Source organism: Pundamilia nyererei, unplaced genomic scaffold, assembly GCF_000239375.1.
Source record: "Pundamilia nyererei isolate P.nyererei 1_Seehausen unplaced genomic scaffold, PunNye1.0 scaffold00002, whole genome shotgun sequence".
NCBI lineage: Eukaryota > Metazoa > Chordata > Actinopteri > Cichliformes > Cichlidae > Pundamilia > Pundamilia nyererei.
In genome coordinates this window covers 2,723,444-2,734,270 of record NW_005187403.1, presented here as the reverse complement: position 1 = coordinate 2,734,270, position 10,827 = coordinate 2,723,444, and the positions used below count along the sequence as shown (strand labels likewise).

General features: G+C 40.1%; 2 protein-coding genes across 8 annotated transcripts in view; both read left to right on the top strand.

The window, feature by feature from the left end:
• The window catches only part of nln (neurolysin (metallopeptidase M3 family)), an 8,021-nt gene extending 1,610 nt beyond the window's left edge, over nt 1-6,411 (top strand). For 3 of the 4 annotated variants that reach the window (XM_013909795.1, XM_013909786.1, XM_013909781.1), the window contains exons 3-13: nt 787-935; nt 1,329-1,433; nt 1,651-1,753; nt 1,844-2,003; nt 2,664-2,800; nt 3,664-4,030; nt 4,168-4,369; nt 4,458-4,644; nt 4,729-4,857; nt 5,069-5,205; nt 5,296-6,410. In XM_013909795.1, coding sequence (XP_013765249.1) covers nt 787-935; nt 1,329-1,433; nt 1,651-1,753; nt 1,844-2,003; nt 2,664-2,800; nt 3,664-4,030; nt 4,168-4,369; nt 4,458-4,644; nt 4,729-4,857; nt 5,069-5,205; nt 5,296-5,445 — 1,826 coding nt within the window. In that variant the 3' untranslated portion in view covers nt 5,446-6,410. Of the gene's footprint in view, nt 1-786; nt 936-1,328; nt 1,434-1,650; nt 1,754-1,843; nt 2,004-2,663; nt 2,801-3,663; nt 4,031-4,167; nt 4,370-4,457; nt 4,645-4,728; nt 4,858-5,068; nt 5,206-5,295 lie in introns of all 4 variants that reach the window. The other variant, XM_013909802.1, reaches the window with a different exon arrangement.
• A 509-nt stretch (nt 6,412-6,920) lies between these two features.
• The window catches only part of erbin (erbb2 interacting protein), a 52,834-nt gene continuing 48,927 nt past the window's right edge, over nt 6,921-10,827 (top strand). For 2 of the 4 annotated variants that reach the window (XM_005720147.1, XM_005720146.1), the window contains exon 1: nt 6,922-7,760. The gene's annotated coding sequence lies outside the window, so the exon portion shown is untranslated. Of the gene's footprint in view, nt 7,761-10,827 lie in introns of all 4 variants that reach the window. The other 2 variants (XM_005720150.2, XM_005720148.1) reach the window with 2 other exon arrangements.

Genomic DNA, 10,827 nt, shown 5'->3' with positions numbered 1-10,827 from the left:
ATATATATATATATAAATAATTTAACATGCAAAGTACTGCACATTACATGGACTCTGTATCAGGGTATTGGCAGGTAAAATGCATCAGGTATCGGTGATATCACAGAGAGTTATGCTGCACATGTGAAGATTCTTTACTTCTTGCAGCAATTTCTTTGCTTACATTACTCCTAGCACTGTCTGCAGCATAAGAGTAGCATCACACCTGAGCAGACTGTGGTGTGGAGTCAAGTTGTGTCTTCCTGTTACACTTCCTGAACTAATTAGTGACATTTCCTATCCAAGGCCTGATGAGTTTATATAATGGCGAGGCATCCATCCATCCATCCATAGCTCACATGAATGATTACTGCTCCCACAGTATTCAAAGTTACATGCAATGGTCAGCTAATAGAGCTTCACCCAATTTGTGCTCAAAGTCAAGGTCACGTTTGTGGGTTTACAGGCAGTAACATGCAAACTGTGATTGATCATGAACCTGATGAGCTACTACGTCACTCTGGCATGTATATGTGTTTACACATTTTTTAAAAAATTAATTGATATTGGAATATTTTACGCCCTTAAACTATGTACCATTATCAGAAATCTAATTTAGGTATTCTCTTCTATTTTTTGTCTTCATTAGGAAGGAGTACAAAGGCTTTTAGCTGAATAGAAACCAACCTATTCATGGATTTGAATTCTTGCATAAAATGTTGTTCTTGTTGTTGTTTTTTTATTGTTCTATTATTTTTGTAACGTTCACCGTTGCTTTTTTTTTTTTTTGTTGCTTTGCTCCCTTAGCATCACACCACGTTCTCGCCTTCCCTCAGTATGTTTGTCCTTCTAAGGAGCTGCGATCAGCAAGCACCGAAGCTGACAAGAGACTGTCTGAGTTGGACGTGGAGATAAACATGCGGGAAGATGTGTTCAAACGAATCACTGCCTTGCAGGTACGACTCGAGCCACATTCACTTCAAGTAAAGTGAGGACTTTTGTAAAAACTGATACCTTTATGGGGCCACACAGATAATGACGTGTTAAAGCAGTCTTAATCATAAGGCTAGTGTGTGAGGATTGGCTGCATTTAAGAAAATCTTAAACTATTTTCACACTTCATGTCAGCCAGAGGCCAACAGATCATAGAGGCGCAAGGACTACTGGTTCTTAATAGCCTGGAAATGAAATGTAATCTCATCTGATCAGTGGCAGCCAGTGCCATATGTTATTTCATGCTGTGCTGGCTCCCTGGCATGCAATATATAAATAGGTGAATAAATTTAGCAGAATGCCTGCTATTCTACCTGTATGAGAAGATGTTTAGTGTTATGATTGTGTTTTGGTAGAATAAACAGAAAGACAACCTTTCAGCTGAGGAAAAAAGATTCCTGGACAGACTTGTTACACTGGGCCAGAGGAAAGGATTGCACCTGTCTAAAGATATACAAGAGGTAATGTAATGTGTGATCTGATTATTAATATGGAAGTCGTTTGTTAAAGTTACAGGTTAAAAGAGTTTAGAGATTAATTCCAGTGTTTCATAATTGAAACGAAGAAGTAAGCAAATAGAATCACATAGAAAGTGCCTGTAAATCTTTGCTTATCTTATTAGATAGTAAAAAATTAAAATCTCTGTGATGTCTTTCGCTCTGTGTTCTCTCTCCTAAGGAAATAAAAAGAACTTCCAAGCTCATCAGTGAACTCTCCATCGAGTTTAACAAGAATCTGAACGAGGAGAGCAAATTTCTTATTTTTTCTGAGCACGAATTAGGTGTGTTTGATACGTGAAACTCATGAAACGCTGCCTTGAGAGCCACGCTTTAACCGTATTCACTGATTCTCTTGTGCCATACTTGCTCAGGTGGGCTAGCTGCCACTTTTCTCAGTGGACTGGATAAGACGGCTGAAGGACGGTATAAAGTGACCCTGGAATATCCCCATTACTATCCACTGATGAAGAGGTGCCATAATCCTGAAACAAGGAGAAAGATGGAAATGGCTTTTAACAGCAGGTGTAAAGAGGTAAACCGCAGGCTGATGATTAATATTTATACCGTGTAACGCCAAGCGGATCATATTTGATATATGAGTTTCTAAGACCTCTAACCATCTGATTCTTTGGCCACTTATAGGTTTTTGTTTGTTTAGGATAAGCATACTATGAGCAATAATGCTCATATACCAAAAATGATACAAACTCTTTCTTTTTTTTTTTTTTTTGAAGGTTCAATAAACACTCCAGTTTAAAAAAAATAAATAACTACAAGTCATGTTGATGTTGGACAGCTATGGATCCATACACATGTGCAGGTGAAATGAGAAAATGTGTGATATAAAAAGCTGCGGACAACAGGCCCTGGTGTTGTTGTGGTAACTACTCAAGCCACATTGGGAAGCTTTTTCCTTTCATTTGTCACCTGCTCGTATGTCTAAATGACATACAAGGATACAATCAGCGATTGCTGTCACTTTAGCACATTAATGAAACAAGCAATGTTGCATATCCCATGTCTTTAGTGGGCTGAAGTTGCAGCCCAGAGAACCTGCTCAGTGAAACCACAAATTACTGCTGGTTACCAAATGTGTCACAGAATCTACTCAGGCTGGAAACCCTAAACATTATCATTCATTTTAATAAGCCTAAATGATTTCACTGATCCGCGTCTCTTGTTTCCCCCCCCGGTAAACACGGCAATCTTAGAAGAGTTGATACAGCTGCGGGCGAAGGTTGCACGCTTACTTGGTTACGGTAGCCATGCTGAGTATGTGCTGGAGATTAACATGGCTAAAAATGCAAGCAACGTGTCTGACTTTCTGGGTATGGTCTCTTTGACATCTGACCTCGCTGGCACACACATCCACATGGAAACATTCCCTGTCATTTAAGATGAGCTCTCCCGCCTCCTGATAACTGCCTTAAAGTAGGAAAAGAAACTCAATAGGACAGATGAATGGCTGTGCAGCTCCACACGCAGTCACATAATATGCAAGGTGAAATGTAATCAGTTACTAATGACAAATTACACAACATCAGCTTTTTATAATTAGTAGTATAATCAACGGCTGTAATCAGGTTGAACAACTAAAAGCATGTCTTTAATCGCAAAAACCAGAGCCCACAAAAGGACCACAAGAAGCACTAAAATTCCAATCCAACAAAGGAAAAAGACAAGACTGTATACACGCACAGAGAGATGCTCAGTAAGAAGAAATCATAGAATAGGAACAAAAGCAAAAGGTTAAAGTACACGAGGCACAAGGAAACGTTTTTCCCACAGTAAAAACAGGAAGTGTAAATTAGAAAGACAAGGGAACTAACAAAGAGACAAAGACAAGGAAGCGGTGGGATACTACAGAAAGAAGAAGAATAGAAACATAAGAAATGACATAAATAGAATCAAAACAGGAACCAAAACTCAAAAAAATATCACACAGGAACCCAGAGCTGCAGAAATAGTTTTCAATGCAAACAACAAATTTTGAATATTCAGCATCTGCAGATTTGAAACAGATTTCCTCTACAAAAATGCTCAACTTTCATCTTCTTTTTTTTGAGTGTGCAAAGGGAGTTAGTTTGATTTGGGCTTTAAAAAGAAGATAAGAAAGTAGACAGCAAAAGGTTCAAAGAAATTGCATGCTTCACATTACGACTAAGGAGGTTTTCTTTTTCTGCCTTTATAGACAAGTTCCATGAAGCACTGAAGCCCGTGGGAATCAAAGAGAGGAAATACATTCTTGCGCTGAAGAAGAGGGAGTGCCTGATGAAGGGCTACCAGTTTGATGAGAAGATTAATGCCTGGGACTTGCCCTACTACATGAATCAAGTGGAGCAGCGCAAGTTTGCTGTGGACAAGGACAAACTGATCGAGTATTTCCCTCTTGATGTGGTGACAGAAGGGCTGTTTGGTATCTACCAGGAGCTGCTGGGTCTCACATTCACAGAGGTGGAACAGGCTGACGTGTGGCATGAAAATGTCAAGCTGTACTCAGCCCGGGACACTGAAACGGGGGAGGAGATTGGTCAGTTCTACCTGGATCTGCATCCAAGGTAGATTATGTGTCATTTTTTTCAGAGACAAGACAAGATCCTGTGTTTGATGTTTTTATGAAGTGTGAGCTCACTAACATTGACCAGAGCTCTTGATCTGTGTGATAGACTTCAGCCTGACTGTGACATTTCACCAGGGAAGGAAAATATGGCCACGCAGGTTGCTTTGGGCTCCAGCCTGGCTGCGGAGGCCCTGATGGAAAGCGCAGGCTACCGGTTGCAGCCATGGTGGCAAACTTCACCAAGCCCAGGAAAGATTGTCCTTCTCTCCTCCAACACCATGAAGTGGAGACCTATTTTCATGAGTTTGGTCATGTCATGCACGAAATCTGCTCAAATGTAAGTTGCTGTATTCAGTCAGGAAGTTAGTGATATTTGTATACTGTGTGCTAATGAATAAGAATGAGTTTTTCTGTGTATGCGTCAGACCGCTTTTTCAGAATTCAGCGGAACAATGGTGGAGACAGACTTTGTGGAGGTGCCGTCTCAAATGCTTGAGAACTGGGTTTGGGAAAAGGAGCCTCTGAGAAGAATGTCCCGTCACTACAAAGATGGCACCTCCATCCCAGACGAGCTGCTCGACAAACTGATTGCCTCCAGAGTTGCTAACACTGGTCAGACACTCAAACTTTGCACAAAGAAAGTCTGTGTAACATTTATGTGTAAGTGAAGAGCCTCTGTTGATGTGTTCACTTCAGGGCTTATGAACCTACGTCAGGTAGTCCTTAGTAAGGTGGACCAGTCGCTTCACACCAGCCCACGTGCAGACACTGCGGAGGTGTTTGCAAAGCACTGCCAGGACATCCTGGGTATTCCTGCTACACCAGGTCAGCTTTAGCTTCAGCTATTTAGAATATATTTGAGAAATTATTGCATTAAGCTTTCTATCAGTGATGAGGATTTACATTTTATAATAAACAGTCCACTGTGGGCATTAGCAGTTTGTATTCAGTTTTTTGTATGAAGCACATAGACAATATCATTTTTCTTTTTTGGAGTTTGTATTAGTGATTTGTAACAAAGATCTGCTCTCTGCAGGAACCAACATGACAGCCAGTTTTAGCCACTTAGCTGGTGGATATGATGGTCAGTACTATAGCTATCTATGGAGCGAAGTCTACTCCATGGACATTTTCTTCAGTCGTTTTAAAAAGGAAGGCATTATGAATCCAAAGGTTGGTTTTCTGGATGAACATTTCACTCTAATGATGTGTCTTATTTTCCTTGAAACTGTCTTTATATGTGCATTTATGCCCTAAACACAGGTTGGAAAAGAGTACAGAAGAGTGATACTGGAAGCTGGGGGCTCTGTGGATGGGATGGACATGGTGAAAACCTTCCTCGGACGTGCGCCGTGTCAGGATGCTTTTTTCCAATGCAAAGGACTGGTTAACTCACAAGAAGCATCAATGTAAACTGATGTTCTCTTTAACTGTTTTTGTCATTATTATATTATATCTGGATGCAGGTACATTTCAGTTGATAAATGGGGTATTATTACTATCTTCAGGATTTCACGCTAGAGTTCTGTCTGCCTTTGTTTAAATGTACAGTAGATCACGACAGGACCTCGTCATGACATGTTCAGTGTATTTTACAGCCTTTTTAATTCGTCCTGGTGTTACTAAAACAATAAACCAGGGATGTCAAACTCATTTTATTTCAAGGGCCACATACAACTTCATTTGATCTTAAGGGAGACAGACCAGTGAAACTTTCTGTCAGGGTAAAGAAGTTTAACTACACATTAAATCCATCAGATATCTTCATATATGAACAAGAAGTGCAGTTTATCTACATGATAAAAGAATTGTGCCGTAGGAAATAAAAGGCATCTGCCAGCACAATTCTTTGGGCTTAAATGGTAAGAAATGTATAAATTTACAGAAAAGGTTCTGGTTGCTCATTGCCAGGACTGTCCTGTAATTATAAGGCAGAAAGCTTTTGTTAGTTCAGAGAAAATTATCTGTTTCTCTTTATTTTGTCTTACTATGAACCCATTGAAAAAAAAACATTTCTACTGTAGATACTGAAAAATGGGAACTACTTTTTGTCATTTAAATGTTTTTCTTTTACATAATTACTTTGGTGTTGTATGGATGACCATGGTGGAGTTATTTATAAGTAGGAATTGCTGTAGAACTCATGTCCATAATTTAAGCCCCCCTTCACATTTTCCAAAGCCGTCCAGTGGGCAGAGTTGGAGTCCTTCCAACGATTCTGGCCCCTGGGCCTTATGTTTGACACTCGTGCAATGAAGAATGGACATTTCTTTATATTAAAGAATATGAATAATCTGGTTTCCACAATAGTTCTTTTTGGAAACATACATTGTCATCATTAATTTCATTACTTATGCCATCACTTAAGCTGTGACATGTCAGAATTTCCTTCAATGCAGTGATCAGATACTATGTCAGTGGTACAAAAATACTAACAGCAGGCTTTAGTTACAGGTATCCAAGCATAGAAGCTAACATACCCTTACTAGATTCACAATATAGTTAAAATCCTCTTTTCAACTGTTTCTTTCTGCTGCCTCATAATATTACATTTATCAGCTACCTACTCTTGGTGGCCTGACAATTTCATTAAGTCGTTTAGAGGGTTAACACTAGAAGTTAGACTGTTCAAGCCTTTTACATTGAACACACCTGTTTTTAAGTTTCAAACATTATGGGGAAAATTCTACGCTTGAAAGGCACTTGGCTATTTTAATGGATATATCTTTGGCTATCTTTAAATCTCCATTAAAAATAATTAGAAAAAAGGCCAATGTTATTCTATTTAATTTAAATTTCCAGTGAAATGCAAAAAACTTCTACTTACGCCAGAGGGCGCCACGACATAACAAGAACGACGAAGGCTGCTGCAAAGCGTACAAACACCTTTTTTTGTACGTTATATGTAAATGGGTTAATAAAATACCTTGTCGGTCTGGTTTGTATACGTGTTTGCAGTCTGTGTGAATATCCTGTAGCCTATTTGAAAGGGAAAACAGTGTCAATAAGTCAATGCACAGAGGAAGATAAGCGGAATCACTAGTAGTGTCTGGGTGAGATAGTGAAAGCGTCGTCCACGGGGCTCGGTGAGGCTGGAAAGGCGACTACTGGTGGACAGCTTTCTCCATGTACCCGCGGAGGTCACAGAGAAGAAACTCGCCACTTCGTGCTGTTCCCCACAGCCTCAATGTAGCTTCGTTCCAGTCTGTAGAGCTGCGCCTATTGTAAATGAGCAAAGACCTGGAAATTATGAGCGAAAACATCTGGGTGCGGCACACTTTAGAGGGAAAGGTTTCGCTGTGCCGGAGGTGGTTCGCAGTTTTGCCTTTTGTATTTCCTTGCTGAATGTAGTGGACATTTTGGATTTTTTTTAATGTTGTGTCATTAATTTGCATCAGTTAAGGACCATTTTTGCTCTTGTCTTCGTCGTCGGTCAGTCTGGCAGTGCCACAAGGCAATATTTTTATGTCTCAAAACAACTGAGAGGGACAACGTTAAACTTGAGGGCGGCTCGCTGAGGAGAATGTACGCACTGGGCCAGCTTCGAGTTGCTCTCTAAGTAAGGCAATATTAGCTAGCTGCTAACACTAGCCAGACCCAATTGAACTGCCGTGAAGCAAACCAGTGAAACCAGCTAATGCCCACTTCTCAAGGTGTTTGTTGGGTAGTATCAGCCTGCACATAAGCTGGATATCATTAAATGAGACGCTGACCCGACAGTAACTCAGGTAAGTGTCTTTGTTTGCGCAAGTTACTGCTTCTCTGCGGGGCCCCACACAGCATGCTAACGCTAGCTCTAGCGTTGTATCGCTGAGGTCCCATTCTCAGGTTGTCCCACTTGAAGTCTCGCATTAATGCGGTTGATTTTAAATGTGGAATTATACGATAATGTATTGTCTCAGTGCTTGTAGTTTAGTAATGGCTGTGAGAGCATTGTTGGTTTAAAACAACAGGTTTTGGACTGTATTAACAGACTTGAGCAGCTGTGTTTTCGGAAGGTTTCGCATCATATGCTTTTGCCCCTTTGCGATGTAGCTCGCTTGGCACTAATTTATTCGCTTTAGAAAGCGGTGTAGTACATTTCAAGCTGTCAGTCTATAAGTGTTGATACTATTCATAAAACCAGCCATTAATAACTGCACCGCAATAGCAACACTCGCATCTTTTGTTGCGCCTACACCGTATAGGACGGATTAGCGCGCCGTACTTATCAACATATTGGCGTTTTCATTTTCTCGCCGCTTCATTAATCAGATTAGTGTCCTCACTTAACTCCACTGTAATTTAATCCCGTCAAGATCCGGGATAAATTCAGGACTACTCTGAGGAATTTCAGCAGGTCTGTCCTAGCCTGTCGACTTGCTGTTAGTGTTCGTCATTCACCGCTCTGGGAAATGGTGTCAGGAGATGCAATCAGGTTGAGTCTCAGGGCACCATGAAGGCAACGCTCAGGTAGACAAGCAATAAGACCGGGATCGAGTGTCGTTAGTAAAATGCCCTAGATTAAATCCGCAACTTCTCACTGGAACGTAATTGACTATAAAGTACAGTTTAGAGGTGAATCGGAAATATTTATGCATCTGTGTAGATTATCTTAGATTTCATAACATAACTTTACAAACTTACTGAACCAGGTGGAGTGTTGTCAGAGATAATATTTAGTAGTAAGTTGAGATACTAACTATGGATGTCATGATAACAGATTTTTACTTAATGAAAAGTATTATTTAAACTCAAAATTCACGTGCGTGGAGGTGTCAAAGGCTACTGCAACCATAACTGTGCGAATACATACACAATTGCGGTACAATTACACGTTCATTTTCAATACTATACGTCCATTTCGGGCACAGTGTTTTGCAATTGAATTTTTCAATCTCACAGGTGGTGTCAGTGGCTGGCACATGAATGTCTTCCAGGGTGATTTAAAACTGAACCGTTGAATTAGGTATTTAGAGCTGTCAGTCAAGCAAACAGAAACCTTATCAGATCGGTCTTTAAAGGCTCTCCCAGCTGTAATAAAATGTAAACAAAGACTAGGCTCCATCTTCCCCTGCTTGTCAATGTTATGGGCCCTTTATCTACCAGCTGATATTCAGCTGTTTGGAGAAGATTATTCAGGTATTGGTAATGAAACTGACTCAAAGTATATATAGTGTAAGCAGAGAATTGCCAGAATTTTGGATGTTTTCCCAAAGGTGTTTGTGTACACTAATTTTGTATTCTTGTCGATACAGTTCCACTCATTGGGAGAAGCTGTGTATTGAGTATTTTGTATATCACTAACAGAAGTGTGTATAGTATTCTTACAGTACACTGGTTTCATGGAGGTATTGAAGGCCTGTCATGGCATTTTGGTTATCAAGTTCCTCATGTGATCATTTACAACAGACCTTATCTAGAACTGAAGATAAGGTTCACTGTAACAAAGGCTCTTTCCTTTACTGTTCTTTTCTCGCACTGGTGTCAAAGAAGTGTTGTTTCACTTGCCTGAAAGTTTGTTGTGTCAGTCGGAGACAAGACGCTGCCAAAAGCAGTAAAACTGTTTCTTATCTTATGGGTATATCATGTTAAAAGCTTTTCTTAAACAATGAGTGATCCTGCTAAACTCACAGTCAGTGGTATATCTACTGATGGAAAAGTGGCTGTACAGGCTTATCTATTTTTGTTTACATCTGGTGTTGGCTGTTAAACAAGTACGTAACATGGTGCTTTTCATTGTCACTGGATCTTAACGGGTGTCTTTTCTGATGACGCTTTATACCACGTAGGAAACTTTTTTTTTTTCTCCTCCCCCCTCCTTAATCTTCTGCTTCTTTGACCATACAAGTGCTCGTTTCCTCATCAGTGTGTCTAGCCTTGATCTGACTCGCATCCTTATTTCTACCTTTGTTGTTAGTAGGTAACATGTAGTGTGCTAGTCCAAAGAGCACATGTTCGGTGACTAACTGCGCATGTGATGTTGTTGACGAGTTGGTGGCTGACCAACGACTGAGACACCCTGTGAGAAGTGTTTACCACGTTAGGAAATTAGCTGATCCTTGCTGTGACAGACTTTCCTGTGTGAATGTGGTAGAATTTATGTTGTGTCTCTAATAAATTGCTCCTGGCAGGTGACTGAGTCATCATGTTAGAAATGTAGAGTATTGTTGGTATAGTTGAGGGGAAATAACTTTCCTTAATCTAAACTGTGTTTGTAGTGGTTACCCGAGAAGTGTTTTCACATTCCTCATCATTCATTTACATGCAGACTATATTGATTGATTCAGTGCTCTTGTACTTGTCCCATGTCTTCAGGCGTTTTGTGAAATAACAGAATGCAGGGAATACTTTGTCAGCATGTGCAAGGATTTCTCCAGTGTATTAAAAGTCCACTTGACCATTTTTAGACATAGAAAAGTTAGTAAAGAACTTGTCTAAAATTTGACTTAATGTTTCACCTGTTCAGCTCATAAACGGGCCCGACAATTTGTAAAAGAGGTTAAATATGAAGTGCTCGCCTTGTGGTATAGAGACATCTTACCTTGAATGCGGAAATTAGAAATGAGTGTCTGTCTCTCTCCGTCTCGCACTTCTGTCCTCCTGTGAGTAAAACTACACACACTCTTAGCAGCCTGTAGGTTTTGTGGTGGAAACCCTAATGTGGGAATCAGTGGCATCATTGCAGAGATGTGTTGAAAACAGTGTTAGAAACCAGTTAAGTTTTGGGATTGTAATATTAGATCAATATTAGAGCTGGGCGATAGAACGATAACGATATGTATCGCGATATAACTTTTTCTCGATAGAAAAATT